This window comes from Tachypleus tridentatus, chromosome 13 (assembly GCF_004210375.1).
Source record: "Tachypleus tridentatus isolate NWPU-2018 chromosome 13, ASM421037v1, whole genome shotgun sequence".
Taxonomy (NCBI): domain Eukaryota; kingdom Metazoa; phylum Arthropoda; class Merostomata; order Xiphosura; family Limulidae; genus Tachypleus; species Tachypleus tridentatus.
The window spans coordinates 162,314,727-162,339,225 of record NC_134837.1 but is presented as its reverse complement, the minus strand read 5'-3'; the positions used below and the strand labels follow the sequence as shown (position 1 = coordinate 162,339,225).

General features: G+C 33.8%; 1 protein-coding gene across 3 annotated transcripts in view; it reads right to left on the bottom strand.

The window, feature by feature from the left end:
* LOC143238306 (protein Wnt-16-like) overlaps window positions 1-22,289 on the bottom strand; it is a 72,301-nt gene extending 50,012 nt beyond the window's left edge. For all 3 annotated transcript variants that reach the window (XR_013020512.1, XM_076478404.1, XM_076478405.1), the window contains exon 1: window positions 21,822-22,289. Coding sequence is in view for 2 of the 3 variants with exons in the window: in XM_076478404.1 (XP_076334519.1) it covers window positions 21,822-21,904 (83 nt within the window). In the remaining variant the exon portion in view is untranslated. The remainder of the gene's footprint in view (window positions 1-21,821) is intronic.
* Window positions 22,290-24,499: the final 2,210 nt, after the last annotated feature.

The following is a 24,499-nucleotide window of genomic DNA, read 5'->3' as shown; positions in this document are numbered from 1 at the left end:
AGCAGCTAAATTACCTATTAATTAGCTTGATAACGTTTTCAAAAAACTTTGAAACAAATTGTTTCTTGTAGTATTTTCTACATATAAACTAGAATACGAAAATTAGTTTGTATATTATGCTTAGAATGATAATCTTAACTATTGTGAAATTCAAGTATTAACAATAATATCATTAACTTTTATTTGAAGGTTCTTATTTTGATTCGCTGAATGTTCAGAACTTTTTTATAACTAAGGTGAATATCAAAACACTTTTAAAAACAATGTGTGTGTATGTTTTACTTATAGCAAGGCCACATCGGGCTATCTGTTGTGTCCACCGCGGGGAAGAATCGAACCCCTGATTTTAGCGTTGTATATCCGAAGACTTACCGCTGTCCTACTGGAGGGCTTTTGAAAGCAAAGCCAGTTAGTACCATTGATTAAATATGTGGTTTGTTTTTTTCTAGAAAAACACTAAATAACCGGACTATATCTCATAGTGAGTAACTCGGTCAAACGAATCATATTGACTATTTTATTCTGACTCAAGTTGAAACGAAATTTGGTCATACTGGCTACTTTTTCTTAAAATAAGAATGAAATGTACACTTTTCTTAGCCCAGCTGAATAACTTCATATACGTAACTGTTAACTTTACACTTGGTTTGCTATAGTTGATGTTATTTACAAGTGTCACGATAGGGAGTGTAATATGCTCTTAATCCTGCACACCCCCTCAACATTTATCTCGGAAAAATGTTCATATTTCTTAGCATAATTCACTCAACATATATATATATATATATGTATATGTATATGTGTATCATCTAGAATTGAATAATTACACTGACCTGGTTGACGCACCAAATATATGTCACTATAAAATATTCTGACTTAGCTGACACACCAAATATGTGTCACTATTACGTATCCTAACGTGGCCGACACACAAAAATGTGTCACTATTTTGCCTTTTCGATTTTCTATAAGGAAACATTTGACAATGCACAGTATGCAAGTAAATTATGTATGTTTTAAACTTAACGTCAAACTGAAGTCAATTTTCACTTGTTACTTTACATCCAACGAAGCTGTCACGGGCTTAAATTATATTAATGGAATTAATTAAAAGATGGCTAAAACGACGGAAAGAAAATTTGTGACTCATTTCATTATTCATTCAATAAAATTAAATATGGGAACAAAATAATCGATTTCTGAAAAACCTTATTATACTTTTATATCACAAATGTTCTTATGTTCACAGTATATAGAATATCACATCTACAATAAAATATCTTTCGTTATCACTGTTATGTTTCTAAGAAACATTTGATGTTCTTATACAATGCAGAGGAACACAGCATGGAACACCTTATAAAACGGTGTTATTATTTTCGTTTAATTCTGTTTTATCCAGTTCATGAGCCATCAGTAAGAATTTGTGTTTTAATTATACTTCTTTTAAAAGCAAGATCTCTTTGTTATCAGTATAAAAGATTGATACATTTGTTAAATTAATATACAATATTTGATTTTTTATAGAAATATTAAACGATAAAGTAGTAGGTTTAACATTCTCAGCAATTTATGTTTTGATAAAAGAATAATAAACTTGTAGGTTTAATAAACCTATCATTTATGAGAATGACAAATGTGTATTTTAATACCACCAGTAGGTTTTTATGTATATAAAGGAATGATAAACTTTATAGGCCAATCCACCAATCAGATTTCGTTTTTTATGTAAAAGTATGACGATTTGTCAGAAATTGACATATTAAACCAATATTTGTTAACACACGGTTACAAATTTATAGTGTAACGTATCCGAAACATTAGTGTTCATACAAAAGTATAAATTTATAGGTTCACTAGAGAGAGTGCTTTTTACTTTTGTACAAAGAAATGGTGATTTTCTTGATCCAACACATACACACAGTACAAACTTGTGACAAAGACATTGATAAATTTGGAGGTTAAATGACGATAGAAGGCTTTTATTTATAAATAAAAAATGATAAATTTGTAGGCTTAACATATTCATTACGTACTTTTGTTTGCACAAAGACATCGATAAATTTTTAGATTTAATACAAAGAGCACATTTTTATTTACAAGTAAAGAAATGATGAATTCCTGGTGTTAACAGACTTATTGCACATATTTGTTTGTACAAAAATATTGGTAAATATATACGTTGAATAAAAAATTACATTTTATACGGAAGTAAAGAAATGGTGAATTCTACTTACATTTCTACTTGTACGAAAAACTGATAAATTTGTAGAGTTAATAGAAAGAGCACGTTTTTATTTATAAGTAAAGAAACGCAGTTCTTTTTGTCTTAACACACCCATACGCTAACCCACATACACATAAAACCATTTCTATTTGTATAAAAACGTTGGCAAATTTGTGGATTTGAAAAGAGTTCACAGTTTTAGTTATTTAAATAACTGATAAATTTATGGGCTAAACCCGTCTAGTACACATTTATACCTGTACAATAACATTAAAAACTTTGAAAATAGAACGTAAAACACTACATTTATGTCTGTATAAGAATGATAAATGTATATATTCAATACACCCACATACATAAATGAAAAATGTATGCATGTTTAATATATCTAACACGGTTTTATTTAAATATTCAGTTCTGAGGTGTAGAATTTGAACTACCATAACAATTAAATGTCAGTGCAAGATATATTTCTAGTACCTGTTTAAAAACAACTTTTACTTAGCTTCTTTTAGAATTGCTCTGTAATTCACCTTGTATGTATCTGAAATAATCCAATTTATTTTGTTCCAAAAACAAACAGTTTTTATAGCCTTCAGATGATGTTTTTTCACCTATTACCTTTTTTGGGAGAACTTATTACAATGATTATTTGACAAAGGTGAAAAGTAATAGTTTTAGACAATAAAAATGCAGATCTAACCACATGCTACTGCATACAAGCAATATAATATTTATTATTTTTTCGTAGTTCGTAGTTGCTAGGAGAACTGTTTTTGCCTCTTTGAAAATAATTCTCTACATATGTTTGTTTGTTGTTGAATTTCGCGCAAAGCTACACGAGGGCTATCTGCGCTAGCCGTCCCTAATTTAGCAGCGTACGACTAGATGGAACGCAGCTAGTCTTCACCACCCACCGCCAACTCTTGGGCTACTCTTTTACCAACGAATAGTGGGATTGACCATCACATTATAACGCCCCCACGGCTAAAAAGGCGAGCATGTTTCGTGCGACGGAGATGCGAACCCGCGACCCTCAGATTATGAGTCGCACGCTTTAACCCACCTGGCCATGACGGGCCCCGTAAATATCAGAGAAATTCGATATTTAGACTCTGCCTATACATATGTTAAAAATGAACAATTAAAAACGTCTATAAGATAACGATAGTATTGCGTAAGTTTTCAACGAAATTTGAAAATCTTTTACTAACGATCAATTTTATCAGCGATCACAAGATGTTGTTCATAGCTTTAATCTGTTGAGAAACATTGTGCACGAAAAAATATACCAGCACAAGCAGTGAAACGTACTTTGAATGTCTGTCACTTGCTGATTTTCAGTGCAAAAAAACAAAACACAAAACTTAATACACGCGTATAGTAATAAATTTAACAATTATTACTATTTATATAAGTTTTAACAGTACACCTACTGACTAGTTATGTGTTGCTCTGTTCTGAAGAAGTTAGATCAATTTCTCATCATGAGGAAAGAAGTAGATGTCTACTCAAGCGCCCCCTCGTGAGACACTTGATTATTCAGCACCAGCACAGACAGCTTGAACGTGATATAAGCTCAACAATTCTTTTTCCAACTAGTATATTAGTATGCACGAGGAGTTCTTAGATCAGAATTGATCTTTAAGCCCTACATAGGAAAGTCCGGGGTTGTCAGGGCGTGACTGTTTACGACATGAAATTAGCAGCCCATCATAAGACAATAAATAGTACTAGTGAGCAGCGGGAACTGGTTCTTTCTTCGTATTTCCTTTTATTTCCTCTGAAGAATACAGATCACAGTTTTGGGTCATACTAGTTACATGCTGTCAAGTGAACTCTGGGTACGAGATTTTTTAAACTCGTACCTGGTAAAGCTTGTTAGCAACTTGTCTCAAATTATGTACGTCAACATGCACGCCAGCACGTGTTATATACTGTTCGATTGGTATTCTTTTAGCTCGTAGTTCGTGCGTACATATGTTCGTAATTATCAAAATAACACAGGAGTTTATGGGTACTGAAGATGCTTGTAATACAAGTTATTATTACATACATACATGTATATATAAAAGTATAACGAAACAACCCAATTCTTAAACTCTTCTGTGGTATCAATATATTCATATTTTTATAAAGAACAATAATAAATGCGCAAGTTTGATATATTTAACCCACTTTTAGTTACATAATCAATTTCGAGGATTATCGGATGCAGAATATCTATTAGCATAACAAGTAGCTATTGTTGCTAAATATATTTCTAGAAACTGGTTAAAGCCATTTCTTTGTCTTCTGTTTGGAAGTGTGATTCCTTGGTAATTCAGCTTGCCTGTGTTTCTGAAATAATCCAGTTTGTTTTCTTGGAAAAACAAACATTGTTATCTTTATTATGTTTAGATCTTTTTTTTTTTCCACCTATACCATTTTTGGGAAAAAAAACAAACTGGTTAGGATGATTTTGACAAAGATGAAAAGTTGGGCAGTAACAAAACAAAAATAACCACATGCTACTATATTTACCAGTTCAATATATACTCTTTTACAGTTTCCAAGAGAATCATATGCAGCCCTTTGAAAATAATTCTATATATATTTCAAAACATACTATATATTTATATATAGTATCAATATTTTGTTTTTAAGGTGACTGGCTTTTGTGCTCTAGGTACCAGTTGATTAATTCATTGTTTAGAATTAAGCACAAAGCTACACAATGGGCTATTTGTGCTCTGCCCATTACGGGTATCGAAACTTGGTTACCATGATGCGAGTCCGCCGACATACCGCTGTGCCACTAGAGGGGGTTAAGTAATACAGGAACATTTTTTGTAGTGTTCTATATGAGCAGTCATCTTTGGAACGCCATTTGAACAATCGTTACGAAATATTAATTATATGGTACACATGTCAATTTAGTTTAGTTTTCTTCTACATACCAATCCTTAAGAAGGCTTTGTGAGAAAAACAAAACAAAAAACTTGTAATACAAGGTTTCCCGCTTCTTATAGGCAACGCAGATGCTTCTTTTACGAGTAGCTTCAGACTATATGGCTTACAGTTAACAAAGTTCTTCTATACATAATAAACATTTTTAGCCATAAAATCATCAATCTGAGGTAAGATGGTTGTGTTATGGTGAGAAACTGTGTGAACAGTTGACTCCGGTAGATAGATCAGTTGGGAATAAAAACGTACAACATCATTTGAAGGTCATTCTTGTTGAAACGTGGTTGTATTTGTGTTAAAAACAAATTGTGATTGTCCTGTTTATTATTTTCTTCATTTTGAAGAGTATGTTCGAAATATAAGTGGTTTATAAACCAATGATTTTAATGATCTGTATGAGCTATTGTGTATGATTGTGTCTCAGACCAGTGGTACCACTGAATAAATATAATGTATGTTTCTCAAAGTGACACAACGATACGCTTGTGGGCTTATACCGCTAGAATTTGGGTTTCAATACTCGTGACGGACAGAGCACAGATGACTTGTCGTATTGTCCTGTGTTTAATTTCAAACAAACAAATTCGTCATTACTGTATATACGAATCGTGTAATGCTTGGAAAACTCTGCACACTGACATCCACTTCTGTGTTGAAGCGAAAAATCAGAATTTTGGTCGTCCCGCAGACATGAAGTACCATAATCTTATAGGTAGTAAAAATTGTATGTGAGGTTCAGGGACTGTTCAAGCTGATAAATAAAACGTCATTGATATCTTTACACCAGTTAACACGTGAACAACAAATGAGCAGAATGTATTGGACCTCTTCATTTTTAAAATAGAGCTTGTCATTTATTCATCATTATGTTTCCTACACAGATTTTTTTTTCTCTCTTCTGTTGCGAACGAAGCATCGTGTGATATGTTGAGCAACAAAAGAAAAGTTTGTTTGTTTTTTTTTTTTTGAATTTCGCACAAAGCTACTCGAGGGCTATCTGTGCTAGCCGTCCCTAATTTAGCAGTGTAAGACTAGAGGGAAGGCAGCTAGTCATCACCACCCACCGCCAACTCTTGGGCTACTCTTTTACCAACGAATAGTGGGATTGACCGTCACATTATAACGCCCCCACGGCTGGGAGGGCGAGCATGTTTGGCGCGACTCGGGCGCGAACCCGCGACCCTCAGATTACGAAGCGCACGCCTTAACGCGCTAGGCCATGCCAGGCCCCAAAACAAAAGACCACAGGTATTTAAAATATTTTCTAGACATGGCTAAATTAGTTACACGTTTCATAATAAGAGTAAATGTGTATATGTGTTTTTCTTATCTGCTCAGCCAACCGAATTGAATCGAACCTCTAATTTTAGCGTTGTAAGACCGTAGACTTACCGCTGTACTAGCGGTAGTCAAGCGTAAATGAGATGGTCATAGTAGTGTTCACAACTGAGTACGAACTAAGAAATGAATCAAAATACATGCCTGACACGGACTGAATTATTTCTCGAATAAAAACAAAACACTATGTAATTGCAATAACTCATTACAAATTTTATTTGATATATTACGTTCGCCTGAAGTATTGGGAAACGCTCTCTCGACCAAGCGTGACGTCATTAGATTGGAAATAAGTGCAACACCGTTGTTCTCACTCACCCTTCAATGGGTTTCAATTTTCACTCAGCGATGTTTGTGTCGGGTGGCGCCTAATAGATAAGGTTTATTATCCAGCTGTCATGGCCTAGCTAAGAAGAGACAAATTTGGCCTGCCGTCGAGGCTACCGGAGCTGAGCCGGTAGAACTCTATCAAGTTTCGGAAGGTTCATGAGCCCTGGAAACCCAGCTGTGAGAAGACGAGGGAGTCACGGGGGCGCTACCGGGACCACCCGCCGACTTGTGCCGCTGTCTTCAGGGCGGCCTTACCGATAGATAAGAGCGTAATGTTTAACATCGTTAATATTTGTGTGGAAGAAATTACAGTGGAAGTTTCAATTCACTTTGATTATTCCACCGTTGGTGAATACAACAAAAGATTCGAGGAAAGGATTTTCGAATAAAATGCTTCTCTGCCCAAAACAGCGGGAAAATTGTTCTCGTATTCAACAAGAAGAATAAAAACTTGGCCTTTCTATAGATGGTGGAAGTGAATGGAATCACAGACACATGTTCTTATACGTGAAGACAATCCAGCATCCAGGTTCCTGTACTTCCCTAGCCCAGGGCAGGTTTTTACTTCATTTCCACACAATTTTTCCTTCGCCATCCACGCACGCAGAAATTCCAATGCTAAGTTTTTATTGCAGGATGCCCTAGAGGCGACGAGGAAAAATAATTCACCACAAGGTGGCCAGTGGTCACGTGACCAGCGGCCTTGAGAGTGGCGTCTTTTTCTTTTTAACTTGCTGGTATTCATAAACATAGGTCAGTGGATTGGTGACGTCTGAGAGTCTGTCTGGAGAGTTTGCTCATGCTGGTATCGATGCAGACACCCAACGATCAGAATATTATGCGCTACGTAAACTTACAAGTAGAAGATTGCAAAAAAAAAAAAAAAAAACAACACCCAAAAAAAACAATAGTAATAAAAAATCAACTGATCTCTCAGAAATAATTATCCTAGGTCGTTATGCTGTAAGTGACTTGACTAGTGTTTTTTTAATATTTATGATATGCTCGTATTAATTATGACGGCCTCTTTAGCTTTCTTAAAAGGAGTATGCATTTGAAATTGTTCTTATGTGCTATTATAGTTTAACGAGAAGCAGGCAGTTTAGTTAAGACTTTAGGTAAAGTGAAAATGTTCTTACTTCAAGTTATGCACTGATGATTAGTGTGTAAAAACTGCCGCTTTAGGTCTGGATCAGCTAAGTTCTGTTCGCGAGGTAGAATGGTCTGCATTATGAGTTTCGTGACAGTTAATGTACGATACGAATCACACAAGTAAAGTGTTTTACGATTTCATCTTATCTTCAATAATAACATGACTGGGGAAATATTAGTTAAATAAAGTTCAGTTCATAACGTTATTCAAGTGAAATAAAATAAATACTATTCAAATACGTACATTTCTTATTATCATTCAGCTAAAATAAAGTTCACAATATTATTTAAATAAAATACGGTTAGTGGTAGTATTCAAATAAAATGAAGTACATAGTATTGTTCAAATAAATCAAAGTTTATAACTGTGGTAAAAGTAAAATTTAAAGCTTTATTAAAAAAATAAACTTCACAACATTACTGAAGTAAAATTCAAAACTGAAAATAATTCAGAAAGGTTCCGAAACGTTGGTGGCACGATGTAATCAGACGTACAAAATGTTCTCCAAAACGTTAGTGGCACGATGTAATCAGACGTACAAAATGTTCTCCGAAACGTTGGTGGCACGATGTAATCAGACGTACAAAATGTTCTCTGATTTAAAAAAAAGCGGACGTTGATATTTTAATATAGGGCCTTGTGTTCGAAGACCATTTCTACTAATGTGTCGAATATCTTCCAGTGTTCTCGTGCATACAACGCACTCATAACCAATATATTTGACGCATAACATAACTTTAAAATCTACCTTTTCTTACCAATGCTTAAGATTCAACACCTGTCTGTGCTGTCATGTACCCTGTGCCACAACGATCTATCTGCATTATCGTGTTCCACCTTCGCGATTTATTTGCGTTATACACATATCTTATTATCATAATTTGTCTACGTTATCATATCTTTTTCATCTTCGCGTTCTGTACGTGTTCTTTTGGAAATGTATCATATATAAAAATATACTTGTCTTCTTTACCTGTTCCATCCTTAAGATGTCTATGTACTCGCCAGTGGCCTTTATTCGTCTGTACATCACTCTCACACTCTGCTTGTATACCATTCCCATTCTTCACCTGTATACCACTCTCACTCTTTACGTGTATATCACTCTCAATATTTGCCTGTACACCACTTTCTCTTTACCTGTATACCTCTCTCACTCTTCACCTGTTTACCATTCTCAATCTTTACTCGCATACCATTTTAACTTTCACCTGTTTACCATTCTCAATCTTTACTCGCATACCATTTTAACTTTTCACCTGTATACCACTCTCACTCTTCACCCGTATACCACTTTCATTCTTTACTCGCATACCATTTTAATTTTTCACCTGTATACCACTCTCACTCTTTGCCTGTATACCACTCTCACTCTTCGCCTGTATACCACTCTCACTCTTTGCCTGTATACCACTCTCACTCTTCACCTGTACCAGGAACATCTTCAAGACCTGTATTTCTTCCAGTGGACATTTTCTTCTCAAATCTACTCATGTGTATGTACCTTCTACTCTCAAAATTATGTTATCTTGTGCATGGGCCCGGCATGGCCAAGTGTGTTAAGGCGTACGACTCGTAATCTGAAGCTCGCGGGTTCGCATCCCCGTCTTGCCAAACATGCTCGCCCTTTCAGCCGTGGGGGCGTTATAATGTTATGGACAATCCTACTATTCGTTGGTAAAAGAGTAGCCCAAGGGCTGGAGGTGGGTGGTGATGACTAGCTGCCTTCCCTCTAATCTTACACTGCTAAATTAGGCACGGCTAGCACATATAGCCCTCGAGTAGCTATGTGCGAAATTCAAAACAAACAAACAAACAAACAATCTTGTGCATGTAAATCAGTATAAGTTTTCGATTTACTTTTGTAATCGTGGTTTGTTAACTTAGCCTTATGATTTCGCGCTGTTCGTACACGTCTGTCACACTGTACACGAACTTTAGCGATTTTAGAAGTATAACGTGTAACTGATGAGATTTTCTTCGCCGCTTTCGACTTCAATTTCAATAGTGAGACTGAAGGTAAAAAAAGTCTTATTTCATTTTATTATTATTTATTTGCTGAGGCTACAATCAATGTATTGTACTATTTACTGTTAAGTAACTGTACAGGTATAATTTAGTTACGCATCAAGGTACAGGATTAATGTACATGCTTGAGGTTATATACTTGAATAACCTTATAATAATGTACACGAATACAATTGGCCTAAAAATATTTTTTCACATTAACTTCTTCGATATAGAGACAAAGTAAATTAAGAATAAAAAATAAATTGATATATAAATATCAGAAAAGTGTGTATAATTCAATGTTTAATAACAGTAACTTAACTTAAAACAATAACTATATAATTGCTGTAGCGACTGACGAAGTCTCAGCAAAGAAACTAAAATGTTGCCCACTACAAGATTACCAGTTGGATGGAGATTCAAAGCTTAGTCTGGTCAATCAGTTTGAAAACAAAAAAGTGTGTATATTGATATGAAATCCCTTGATAAAAATGAGGTTTTTCAGGAACAATTGGAATAACTAACTTTGAAATTTGTACATTCTTATGAATTTATTCATATAAGCCAGTCATCAGGTCCTCGACCTTTTGAAGAAAGTAAAAAAAAAGGATAAACAGTTGAGGCAATTGCCAGCTAGCTAACTTGATGTTTATTTAGCAAAATTTTGTAAACGATGCTTTAACTATGTTTAAAAGGAATTACAATAATGCATCATTTACTTCAGCCCCGGTGGGTTAGGGCGTCCGGCTCGTAATCTGAGGGTCGCGGGTTTGCATCCCCGTCGCATCAAACATGCTCGCCTTTTCAGTCGTGGGGGCGTTATAATGTCACGGTCAATCCCGCTATTCGTTGGTAAAAGAGTAGCCCAAGAGTTGGAGGTGGGTGGTGATGACTAGCTGCCTTCCCTCTAGTCTTACACTGCTAAATTATGGACGGCTAGCGCAGATAGCCCTCGAGTAGCTTTGTGCGAAATTCAAAACAAACAAACAAACAAACATTTACTTCAGATTTTCTCGTGCAAATTTAGTTGCGTAGTAGTTTCCAAATGTGTACGTAAAAACTATACATAAAAAATAACTTACAATACAACAGATTACGAAAGTTTTAAAAATATAATTTTTTTTCTAGCATAGATGTCTTAAATGATATTCAATCTTAAAAGGCTGAACATTTTTTTGAAAGAACATTCTGCAAAAAAAACAACCAAAAACAGCGAATACTCTCTGTAGTCTACAAATGTGACAAACTATGATAATTACTTTTTGCATTAACACTAAAACACTTTTCAGAAGCAAAATGAGAAATTTTTAAAAACACAAAATAAAAACTGTGCCGCTTGCATTAAATCATAGGTGACGCGCGGGTCTTTTGTTTGGGTAGGCTCTTCTGTCACATGTATCATATAATATTTTTGAGTCGGTGAAAATAATGCTCTATAAGAGACATTTTGTTTAGGGGAGATTGCTTGTTCGCGACAGGTGTTCAAGGAGGACTGCCTCTAGGGCGGTCAGAGATGAAATATCTCTCTTCACCCATGTGAGGTGGCTAACTATTCCCACCCAAGCTTCGTATACGCTCCAATCCCTCGTTAAATAACTAACACCTAATGAGAAATTCGAATTGTTTTTCCTTTTATGTATAATAAAGTTTCAGTAAAGATTGCGCAGAATGACATTGCTTTTGAAACCCGTTAGTTTATCATGTATGTCGTGACTTTAAAAAAAGAAGATAAACATAAATGGTGTCCTCTAAGTACACAAAAATACACATGATACTGAGCAAAAAACGTCAGAATTTGTCCATTCTTTCACTGACTAGTGGTTAGTGTTAAAACTATAAAAAACATTTGTCATTTACTAGAATAGTAAATCCGGTAGGAGTCGTTCTGTACTTTTTGTGAACATTTTTATTAGATATTACTATCGAAAAAGATTAATAAAAACTCTTTGAAAGCACTCGGGTCATGAAGTTTTATATCATTCTATTCAAGACTTTCTGAACCTAAGTGTTCTTCATTCTCTACAAAATATGCTAGCTACTCAGTGACTCTATGGAAAGGAAACGCATAAAAAATGAAAATAAAACAAACGAGAATATTTGATCATAAATTCGTTCATAGATTTTGTTATTACGTTTCGTGATTGGTATGTTGAATGGCTGACCTCAGAGTGTGGGATACACAGAGTACGTCTTAGATACCAGTTTCTAACATACAAGGTTTTATGAGCATGTTTACGGTATGCAAAACACGTTCCAAGAAGCGGTTTCATACGTTATCATATATTTAAAACACAACAATCAGCCGTGCTTATTTTTATACTATGATTAAAAATTTAAGGGAATATTTTTCCGTATTGCTAAAACTAAATTTCACTCGCTTTGAACACAAGAGGAACTGAACGAAAATTCAAATCAAAGAAATTTACCGATAAACTATTTTTTAACATGTTTTATAGTTCCTCTATTTATTAGTCAGAATTATAATTGAAAAAAAATTGTTCTTTTCTATAATGAATAAAATAAAGATTATGTAAATGACACAATTTTCCAATTAGTGATGCATTGCTTTGGGAAACGACATTTAAGTTGTGACATATACTTGTAAACATTATTCTTTAACATTTGGGACAATGTGTCCCTTAGGCGGGTTCTAACAACCTTCGGTTGACGTACAGTGAAACAGCAGTAATTCTAACATCCATGTCGTCTTATCTGGAAATTTTCTTCTCAAGGAGAGGTTGGGCCAAAAAGCGTTTAAAGATCTAGTGACCAAAATGTTAGGATAAATGCAAAGAGGTTTTACAGTGTTTGCCAGATTCTCGAGATAACCGCCAGGGACTTTAACGTTCCTGCTTCCCGACGTTAGGCTAGTCACATGGGCTAAAACGTCCTTTTAAGCTATATTACCCGATTTCGGTTACCGTCAGAACCGATGCATTTTGATTTAACCAACTCGGGCTATCAATGTTCAACAACACGACGCTTTATGATACCATAATTGTTTTTGGGCCTGTGAAAGAATAAAACAAGAACCATTTTATTTTTACGAGGCCACTTGTGCGGATGAGTCTGATTGACGCGTTTCAAACCAGTTACGTTTAATGTCCGAACTCATAAGATGAGTTCTTATTATAGATTATTACTTCACTTATTGACTTTTTTTACCCTTAACTAACTTTTAAATTAATATTGTTTAAAAACAATATCTGTAGATGACTTATTGAAAATAAAACCAAAGTTGAGGAGTTATTCAAATGTTCATTTTACCATTCTTTCATACAATGCAAACAACTCATTTTCAGTTGCTTTCTGTGATTCTTGATGTATAAGTAAAATGTTGTTAACACCATAAGTTTTAAACACTTGTATAGGTTTTAAAATGTAAGTTAAGTTATTTTTATTTGATGTGTACAGTTGCAAGCACATCGACGCTTATAAAACTTATATGCAATGAAACGCTCTTTTCACATTAACGGTACTTAACATTAATATTACTTGCTACAATGTTTACAATAACTTGTTAAGTTCTATGAGTATGAAGCTTATTTTGCATTGTTTGGTTAATAAATAGGCTTAGGACTATCTTAAATTATGTTAATCAAACTTGTGATGTACTATCGGAGCTCTGGCGGTAATTTTGTTATTTATTTTTTGAAAAGAAGAGTATGCCACTGATGATTCAATGCACTTTGATCATTATTTGTTTTAGTGTTCTTGTGAAGTGATCATGATATTCAGTAGATTGACTTAACACATAAGGCTGGTTTTATTCATGTATAATTATTTTTATGTTCTTATCTAGTTTGTTTATTTTTTTTATCAAAAGGTCTTAATAATTCTCCAAAATTGTCGTCTTTATGTTAGAGTTTTTGTTGCATCATTCAACGGGTTTGAACATTCTATAAAGTTATTGTTTCTTTATCGAATTAATAATTCAAAAGTCGTGAACAGTTCACAAAGCTTCTGCTTCTCTTCTTTTCTTTTATTGTTCCTGATCTCTGAGTTCGAGACTATATAAATACACTAAACACGTTCATGTGATTGTTTTTCTACCCTCTAATATTCCCGTCATGTAACTTCAAGATTGTTCTAAACATTCTTTTTGTTATCCTAATTTCTACAACACCAACTGAACTAGTATAAAAATCTAACAACTGTATGAGTTACTTTGAATTTTACTCTTGGTAATGGATGAATTCACTATTACCTTTACGCTCATATAACTTTTTAAATAAGTAGTTTGGAGTATATGTTTGTGATACAGAGAAACCTTTTGACATTAAAAAAAATTAAGATTGATAATTACACAGAGATTCATCAATGCTCCTTACAAAGAACAGCCCTCCCAGTGGCTCAGCGGTATGCCTGCGGACTTATAACGCTAAAAACCGGGTTTCGATACCCTTGGTGAGCAGAGCACAGATAGCCCATTGTGTAGCTTTGTGCTTAATTCAAAACAACAACAAAAATACAAAGAACATGCAGTAGGCTTAACAAATACTCAAGAAATATAACATAGTTGACTTAGAGATTATAAGCTAAAGAAATAAAGCCATTTGTTACAAAAGGATATGACAAAATAACAAACTTAGGTAAGGAGAGTGGAGGAAGAAATGTTATCAAGTTGAAACCCTTGACATATTACACAGCAAAAAAATAAACAAAGTTACGACAGAAAAATAATTATTAATATTACCAAAACAGCTTAATACAAAAATAAAGAAATTAATTAAATCACAAATCACTCATAGTACAGAAGTGGTTTGTAACTACAGGTGCTGCTTTTACGTAAGCTTCTGTAATTTAGAAAAAAGAAAAGAAAAAAAAGTCAGTGTAGACTTGTGTATTAATGAAATGAATGTGATTGTACATATATTCAAATGGTAGAAGTTTAGGGTAAATCAACTCGAGCAGAGTCAAGCTGAAAATAAAGGGAATAACCAAAACTTTTTACAATCTTTGAATTTTGGAGTTTAATCTCATTTCACTACATTTGATTTTATTAAACACCACCTATTTGCAAACGTAAGCACTACCTTATAAGCAATCAAAAAAGCTTTCAGCTTATAGAGAAATCTTTAAATTTTTTCAATGCCCGAAAAGCTGATTTCTAATTAAATAGTATCTCTGACTGGTGAATGAAAATTTCTATAACCGTTATTTGTATAAGTGAAAAACAACAATAATTGGTAAGAGCTGTTGTCACAGGTTTTACTTTCACAAATGTTTTTGCTCACTAATCTCTGAAAGAAAAGCGGTTTTAAAATGTTAGTTCTTGTCTTACTCCATCGTTTGCAATATTAGTAGTTCATGGAACAGAATTTCTGAAAGATCGATTTTTCTCGGCATTAAACAGTCTGCTGTGTTAAGAAAATGTATATCCAGACTGAATTAAATCAGTGTTTTAATATTAAATCTAACTAAGTCAAACATTTATTCTCTCTCTCTCATAGACACACACACATTTTAAAATCCAAATAAAAGTCACTATGTGACATGCACTGGCGCGAACTATTTTTAAATACACAAACTTATTTATTTCGTAACAAAGTAGTTCGTATAAAACCAGTCACACTGAGCATATATTTGATACATACGTTAACTATAAATTAAAGAATCACATAGTTATTACGGGAACTTGTAGCTAAATCTAAATTTCATAATATTACATTTACAATCACAGATAAAATATGCCTACCAGACTTTATCACGTTTGCTTTAATTTATAGATTTTGTTTTTAAACTGATTTACAAAAAACAGTAAAACATAAATACAAAAGTGGGAAAAAACTTCTGTTCATGCAATTCAAATGGGAAATAAATTGCGTTAATGAGTATTTTATGTTAGTTTGAAATCAACGACATTTTTAATATTTAATATGCATACGCAATTGTTAAATCGTTATTTTATTATTGTTTAGAAGAAACATATGGAGTGTTAACTTGTTGTAATAGATGGCGCCAGTGAAGCAGTTGAATTTAAACGTTCAAAGTTTGCAGTTTAATGGTTCAATAAGAGTTAAATTATTATCAACAAATTTTTAATCTAAGTGAGAAACACAAATTTTATGTTCTATTAAAATTCACAAAATCAGTAAAAACAATTTATAACAACTCAGCGTCCCATGTTACATAAGAAAAGACAGATAAAAGATATAATTAAACCATATTACTTTATGCATGATATATAAGCATTAATAAATATTGATATGTGAATCATCAGTAAGATTAATATGAGAAACGATTCTAGTTTTGACTTATTAAATTATCAGTTCTATCATTAATTTTCTCTTATTTGGTTAACTTTTATCTTTGTTTTTCATTTATGTTAAAACAGTATTTTCTCCATCAAATACATAGAGTTTATATTACGAAAATATTACAACTATTATATTACAACTAAACTTCTGTTGAACCTGTTCTAAAATGAAGTATAGTCGGGTATTACACGTTAAAAATTATTTCATGATATATGTATTTATATTTTACTGACTTATTTTTAACTTGTTTTTCAGATGAGAAAGGTAAAACGTGATATAATAGAGAAAGAAGTATGTCAGAATATTGTATTCCCGTACCAATAAAATAGTACTGAATTATCTAATAAAAAACTGGTTATAGGTATTGTCATCTGTTAACTGATACTAAAACAATAATACCCGCTGAAACGTAGTTTAGGTGAATGTAAATGGCCTATAGATGTTCAATAAGATGGAATAATTTCATTAGGCTAAACTGATTTTTGTTATCAGATGTTTATTATATAGCAAGACCAGTCATTTAAAAACAATCGATGAAATTTCTTGGGCGTATAAACTAGGGAAATGTTGATAACTATGTTTAATGCACCTAACAAATACTTATTTATTTTTTATACGTTTCTCATGCGTATATTTTATGCAAAAACAAAAACGTTAAAATCAAACTAAACTCACTTGCGCTGCATTTTAAATGAAGATTTTTCTCATTACACTTAAAATAAAATGTTTGCATTGAAACAAAAATACACACAATGTTTCGTTGTATTTTAAACTTACACTCACTGTCTTTATTATAGAATCACTTATTTTTACATTACATAAGTTTATGATATAGAACAAAGAGGTAGTAAACTATTTATACAAGATATGATCGAAGTATGAATATCACATAAAACCTTTTTCATTTATATTTAATAATAGTTTGAATATATACAAGGAGTAATTTACCAGAAACACATTTTATAATTATCAGGTCAGAATATCAACAGGATTACTTTTTGTAGAAGAAACAATTTCAACTTTAAGTTCAATAAACAGGATAACAAAATGTCTCAGTTTTCGTAGAATTGGTTTGGTGATTCAAGGTTACTTCGTTAAATACTTGTTTGTTGGTTTTTGAAATTCGCACAAAGCTACTCGAGGGTTATCTGTGCTAGCCGTCCCTAATTTAGTAGTGTAAGACTAGAGGGAAGGCAGCTAGTCATCACCACCCACCGCAACTCTTGGGCTACTCTTTTACCAACGAAAAGTGGGATTGACTGTAACATTATAACGCCCCCACGGCTGGGAGGGCGAGCATGTTTAGCGCGACTTGGATGCGAACCCGCGACCCTCAGATTACGAGCGCATGCCTTATTGCGCTCGGCCATGCCAGGCCCCGTTAAATACTTAGTTAATGTTATATCTCCCAATATTCTAAATCTTTCGTCGTTTGGGTAAAACTGTTTGGTTTGAATTTCGCGCAAAGCTACACGAGGGCTATCTGCGCTAGTCTTCCCGAATTTAACAGTGTAAGACTAGAAGAAAGGCAACTAGTCATCACCACCCACCGCCAACTCTTGGGCTACTCTTTTACCAACGAATAGTTGGATTGACCGTCACATTATAACGTCCCAACGGCCGAAAGGGCGAGCTTGTTTGGTGTGACAGGAATTCGAACCCGCGACTCTCGGATTACGAGTCAAATGCCTTAAACACCTGGCCATGCCAGGCCTACCACTTCTGCAGAAAATTACAGAAGTGACATCATTTTATATTCCTTGTTGAGAACTTATAAAATAGTGTTGAGCAAAAAAGAAATATTTTAGTGAACAATACATTTGAAATTTGTGAGAAACGTCAGAGCAGTTATACAGTGTAAAAACAGTAATTGGTTGAAACACTAACGTTACAACGTACTTGTTTTCCTACCAGACACGAACTACTTAGTTTATAAGAAGTATATGCGTCTAGACCGCCCAGTTAGAAACGGATGTAAAACTTTCCAAGAACATGTGAAGTTATTAAAAGATTTATTCCATGGATCACCCCAGACTACTTTGCGTTTCATGAACTTTCTAGAACGATTTTTACAAACGAAGTCTAACCAGTAACATTCGCAACGACTATGAACGCAAAAACATGCCGAGGGAGTTGTTAGCTGCGTACCTTCTTTTATTCCATCACGAATGGGATAATTAAAATTACGAAGTCGCAAAACACCTTAAATCAAGATTTCTTTAAGAGGTGGATTAAAAGTTTGGTCGTTAATTCTTTAAAAGCGTGAAAAATACCTGAGGTAAAATCTAACTTGTCACTGTTTCGTGAATGCGAAATAAAATAAGATTGCTTAAACCAATATTAATAAGTACCACAACGTAATAAATAATTTTATGATCAATGCCAGGAAATACCAAGCCAGTTTTAATTAGTAAAAGTGCATTAACCCCGGCCCGGCATGGCCAGGTGGATTAAGGCGTTCGACTTGTAATCTGAGGGTCGCGGGTTCGAATCCCCTTCAAACGAAACATGTTCGCTCTTTCAGCGGTGGGGATGTTATAATGTGACGGTCAATCCCACTATTCATTTGCAAAATAATAGCCCAAGACGTGGTGGTGGGTGGCCATAACTAGCTGCCTTCCCTCTAGTGTTACACTGCTAAATTAGGGACGGCTAGCGCAGATAGCCCTCGGGTAGCTTTGCGCGAAATTAAAAAAACAAACAACCAAGCATTAGTCCTTGAACTTAAAACTAAAATTACTTCTTAAGATAAAAAAAAACACACATTACCTGTAAAAGCTCCAAGAAGAAACATTCAAATTTTGTTCTTACAGGTTACGAGAAGTTTGTTTTTCCGCATTAACGAACAGCCGAATGACCTACCCTTTAAACAAATGCCTTCTAACTGTTTTAATTATAATAACCATTAAAATCGTTCAGTACAACATACTGCATCTACAGATTCAAAGCCCTATTAAAGAGAAGATATCTTATGTTATACCAGTATAACTATTCCTGAATATTTAGATTTATTGTATTTCATCAGTTTTCATAACGGGAAACTATATTTCTACACATTAAGAAGATCTTGCCAGAAGATTAATGATCCATTCTATACAAACCAAAACAGTAACAAAACAACGGAAGACAATTACCAAAAAGACAAGTTCGACAGTAATTCCATTAAGAAAAAACAAAACATTGATTAGGACATTATTAGTAATGAAAGAGAAACAAATTTGATTCTGGTAAAACATTATATGCATTTCAATTAAATTTATTAGTTATGTGAAAATATGCATTGAATTAACGGAGTTTTTCTTCATACTGATATACTTAAAGTGATTGATAGAGAGCAGATTGTCCATTGTATAACCTCGTGCTTAAACTACAAAGAAAAAAAAACACTTAAACATCCGTTTTACGTCATCTGCCAAAACCTGTATTACCCCCATACCCCCTACATATTTATTTAAATTAACTCAGCATAAGTACTAATTGCTATGCATGGTTAAGGTTTTTTCCAGTAAGATTTATTTTAATACACTTATAAACGCAGAATGTTAATGTAGATTTTGGCTCAATTAGACGTCATGATTACACGTGTTTTTAAGACTCAGCTAACAGCCAAGATTCTTCTTCAGAGATACGATTATAAACGGCTGTTATTGACTATCCATGCTGCGATAGTGTATTTATACCTAAAAAGAATTATTATTCATTTTAAAAAAGTCTTATTACAATTTTATCTGCCCCGACATGGCCAGGTGGTTAAAGCATTCGACTCGTAATCCTTGGGTCGCGGGTTCGAATCCCCGTCACACCAAACATGCTTGTCCTTTAAGCCGTGAAGGCGTTGTAACGTGACGGTTAATCTCACTAGTCGTTGGTAAAAGAGTAGCCCAAGAGCTTTTGGTGGGTGGTGATGACTAGCTGCCTGCCCTCTAGTCTTAGACTGCTAAATTACGGAGGACTAGCGCAGATAGCCCTCGTGTAGCTTTGCGCGAAATTCAAACCAAACCAAACAATTTTACCCAAACGACGAAAGATTTAGAATATTGGGAGATATAACATTAACTAAGTATTTAACGAAGTAACCTTGAATTACTTGTGCGTGTATATTAACTTATCAGATACCCTTTGAATGGTTGATTAAAACATGGTAACTCAATAGACAAGTCTATTGAAAATACCTACGTTGTTATTAAGACACAAGCTCTAATCAGTTTAACAGCTTAGCTAGCAGAGATGTCCTCAACTCTTACCTATCAGTAAGGAAGGCGTAAGATAAAATGACAAGCATTGTGTTTAAAACAATGAGAGTACTGTAAATGTTATCACTAAAAGTTGTTTTATTTAATATCCATGTTTGTAAACTTTATGACACATGTTCTATTGCTTAAGGCTTCGAGATTGATTGACTTTTATGTTACAACCATTAGCTGTGTTTGTAACAAAATATATAAATTACAACCCTTGACTGCGTTTTTCACAATAATTTTTACAATATTCTCCAGAGCCTTATCTGGCATTATATAGTAAAGCTTTCACAGAACTAATATTAAATTTCAACAATGGGATTATTTTACATTTAATAACAAATATGACAAAACTTCGTGTATCTTCCTACAGAAAAAAAAAGAGTTTTTCATACAGATAGTAGTTTCCAGCTCAACAAAATCCCAAAGTTCTTATTTAAGTTTTTGAGAATAACAAAAGCTGCAACTTTACTTGTCTTATGACAGTAAATAAATATTGGTCCCTTAAACAATATTTAAAAGTAGTATGTTATTCCCAGTACAACCGGAATTTGTAATTATATAGCTTTTCTTTCTAATTTAACTAAAACGTCTATCCTATCGTCTAGATTACTACTATCTCTGTCGTATCCCAGCCGGCCTTGTGAACCTTGGTATTGAACGAAAGACCTTGAGGTTGACACATTATAACGTATTTTACTTTGCTTTCACTTCATTGATTCTTAGAACTAATAACCAGAAAATGATTAAAGCAGAGACTGATTTTTATGGCAATGGTTACAACACTAACAGTTTTATAGTTTCGTAACGGTGTTTCTCCTAAGAAAGTTCAACTGTTTATTGAGTATCATTTCTTTGCATATTAGCACAAAGTCTGCCCTGCTTGTCACACTCTTTAGTAATGGTTCTAGTTGTATCTGTTAATACGTTACCTCATTAACAAATTATTGCTTTTCTCGGCAATCCTGATTGAAACGTATTGAAACCTGTAAGGTAAACTTCATAAATTTTGTTAACAAATTATCTTCAACTTTCGTATTTCTTTCTTTACAGAACATAAGCAAAATTAATACTTTTCTTGTTGTTAGATCGTCAGTGCACGTTGCATTGTCAGTTTAAAGTTTTAAAGCAATTACGTGATTTGTTATCACTGTTACATAAACCGTCGAGAGCGTACGTACAAAGATGGCTTAAAGTTTTGTTCATAGTTTAACTTAAGTTGTTAGACGATATTCGATACACTTTACAATTATGATATGATTAAACGCGAAATAATTTGATTAAGCACAGCGATCTAAACGAAGATATGTACTTACATCCAGTTTGCCAAAGCAGGGTTGACCATGACCATCAGTACCACCTGGTTGAGCAGTGCGACCCACAACCCTAGGCGGCCCATGTCAGGCTGTCAACAGATGAAAGCACGATCACTTGTCCGTAAATGTTGTTCCAAAGTGGGCTAATACCGAAACCCTAGGGAGAGCAGCAGTCAGAAGCCGTTTGTGTCGGCCCGCTAAATACACGGTTTGCTAGCTTGCTTACACTTCGTCCTCAGCCCATAGCATGCACGGCGTGGTTTCTAACAGTCCATAACAGCAGGGATTTCTGAGTCCAGCGTCAGATAACCGGCATCTGAGGCTGATTACCTTGTCTTAATCACCGTTAGCTACTGATATCTATTCCCACTGTGAGAGAGTAAGACAAACGCGTGCAACAGTGACAGTTCTCTACTACGAATAACACAAAACCTTCAGCGTGAGCTAGAGAGTAGCCGTGGATCAACAGTAGTGCAGCTTGCAACTTACATGTGTCGAGATAACGAACTCATGCTATATACCCGTTCTCTGATTGGCTGGTAAACTGTTTGCTGTCGACAGGTGATGACCATTGAAACTTCGGGGATTGGTTGATATCTGAATGCATATAATACCACAAGCTCAAAATATTTTAGGGTAAATGGAGGAAAGAGCTACGCTTAAATTACAGGATTATATTTTTCGATGCATTTATTATACAATAATGTTGCTTGTTTACTGAGTCAGACTAACTGAGTATCATAATTGCTCGTAATAAAATTTCTTAAAAATTCCTTCTTTCCAGGAGAGCAAAGTTATTATTTTCGTTAAAACTATAAGGTTTGTAAGTTTACTGTTCTTACGTCATAAAATTGATTTTGAACCAAAGGAATCAAAATACGTGCTCATTAACTGCCAACCCATAGAAACGAAATTTCCTGATAATCTGTTTAAAGTAGTTAACGCAAAAACACAGCAGTTTAATACTTGAAATCCAGTGTCTCTCTTTACTTCTAAGCATTTATGCTTTTTCCCGTTCTAATTTCACAGCCAATCAAATCCTTCATTTACTAAAAAGTATACAATTATTACTGTTTTGAGACCATAAATATGCTACGTTTTTCTTCTGATTGCTTCCCATTTAGTTGATGTGGAGACCCATTCTATAAAACCTCAGGAAATTCTAAGAAAATTCTATAAATATATTTTACATCCAACTCAAATATCCTAATACAATTAAGTTAAAAAATACGAATATGCAGATGATTAAATCACTAATCTTTGGAAAACAATCTAGTTTCAACGTATTAATTTGGCTTTTTTTAGTTCATAATTTCCTAATAAACATGAAAAATAAAAAAAACAGACGAAAAGTGTTATCTGTACGAGTTATCGCCTGTGAGTGTAATGCTACATGTAATGTTTTGTCTTTCTTGTCTAACTCTCATCAATAATATAAACAAATCTCTTACATGTTTATCAGAAGAGAAGATAATCTAGTCGACTTTATATTACTGAAGATGTGATGAGAGAAGTACATAAAGCATAGAACTTGTGAGAATTCTACCACCAGTTGATAAATCTCAGTTTCCATGACAACGTTAGAATGATGTCAGCATGTTTTGCCGGTATTACAGTCATGCAAAATATGAATTACGAACTCCTTCGAGAATGATTGCCATTTGAACATCGTTAACAACAGAAAAAGAAAAAAACAACTTCGCGTGCTGCTGTCGTGTGAAGCTGTTATCCTAGGAATAATACAAAACTATCACGAAGTGGTTCATCAGACTTAACAAACAAAACACTTCGAAGCCTAAAGACACGATATTCTGCAATCACTACAGTTCAGTGAAAGAAGTGGAGAATCGTATCCACGATACGTTCCTAACGAGTTTACACGCGATGCACTAAGCAACAATGCATTGCTCGAGCTCTATTGGTCAAAGGTACAAAGAACATTTTGTTTACAATCCAGAAGACGTGTTGTTCTGTAATAAAGTATGAAAGCAAAGTATTTACATTCCGTATGTGGGCTATTTGATGTTATTGAAAGTTTTCAAATTTATCTGTAGACAACAGAATGAAACTTAAAAAAAAAAAATTATATCCATCAGTAGGTATAATTTAAATACTAATATTTTCAAATTGAACTTTTGTTTGAACGTCTTATAATTTGTAAGAAAACAAAGGCGAACAAAGAAACGCTTACATATTGTATATATGGCAATAAGAATATTGTAAATAAAAATAGAAAATAGTGTCAGAGTCTGAGAATATAATAACAGTTAACATGGTCAGAGTCTAAACACAAGAGAATACGTACACACACACACTAATAATATACATATATACTGGATTATTATTACTGAAATTGGCAACACAATTTGCATATTTTAACAATACGTGCTTTTTATGTATTAATATCTAATGTTTTGCCACCATTAGGGATTTGATATTAAGTAAAAACTTGTAGATTTTAATTTAAAATTAGCTTAAGATAATAAATGCGTTTCCTAACCATTAATTTGAAATGAAATATGATCGAAATTTAAAGACAGGTCAATGCATTTGTGATCACAGAAGGATCACGTGCATAAAACAATACATTTTTGTCAAAGGATAAACACAAACTATGACATGCTTTTAATGACTAGGAATATAATGCCAAGAATAATCGGGGTTTGGAAAAAGGTGAT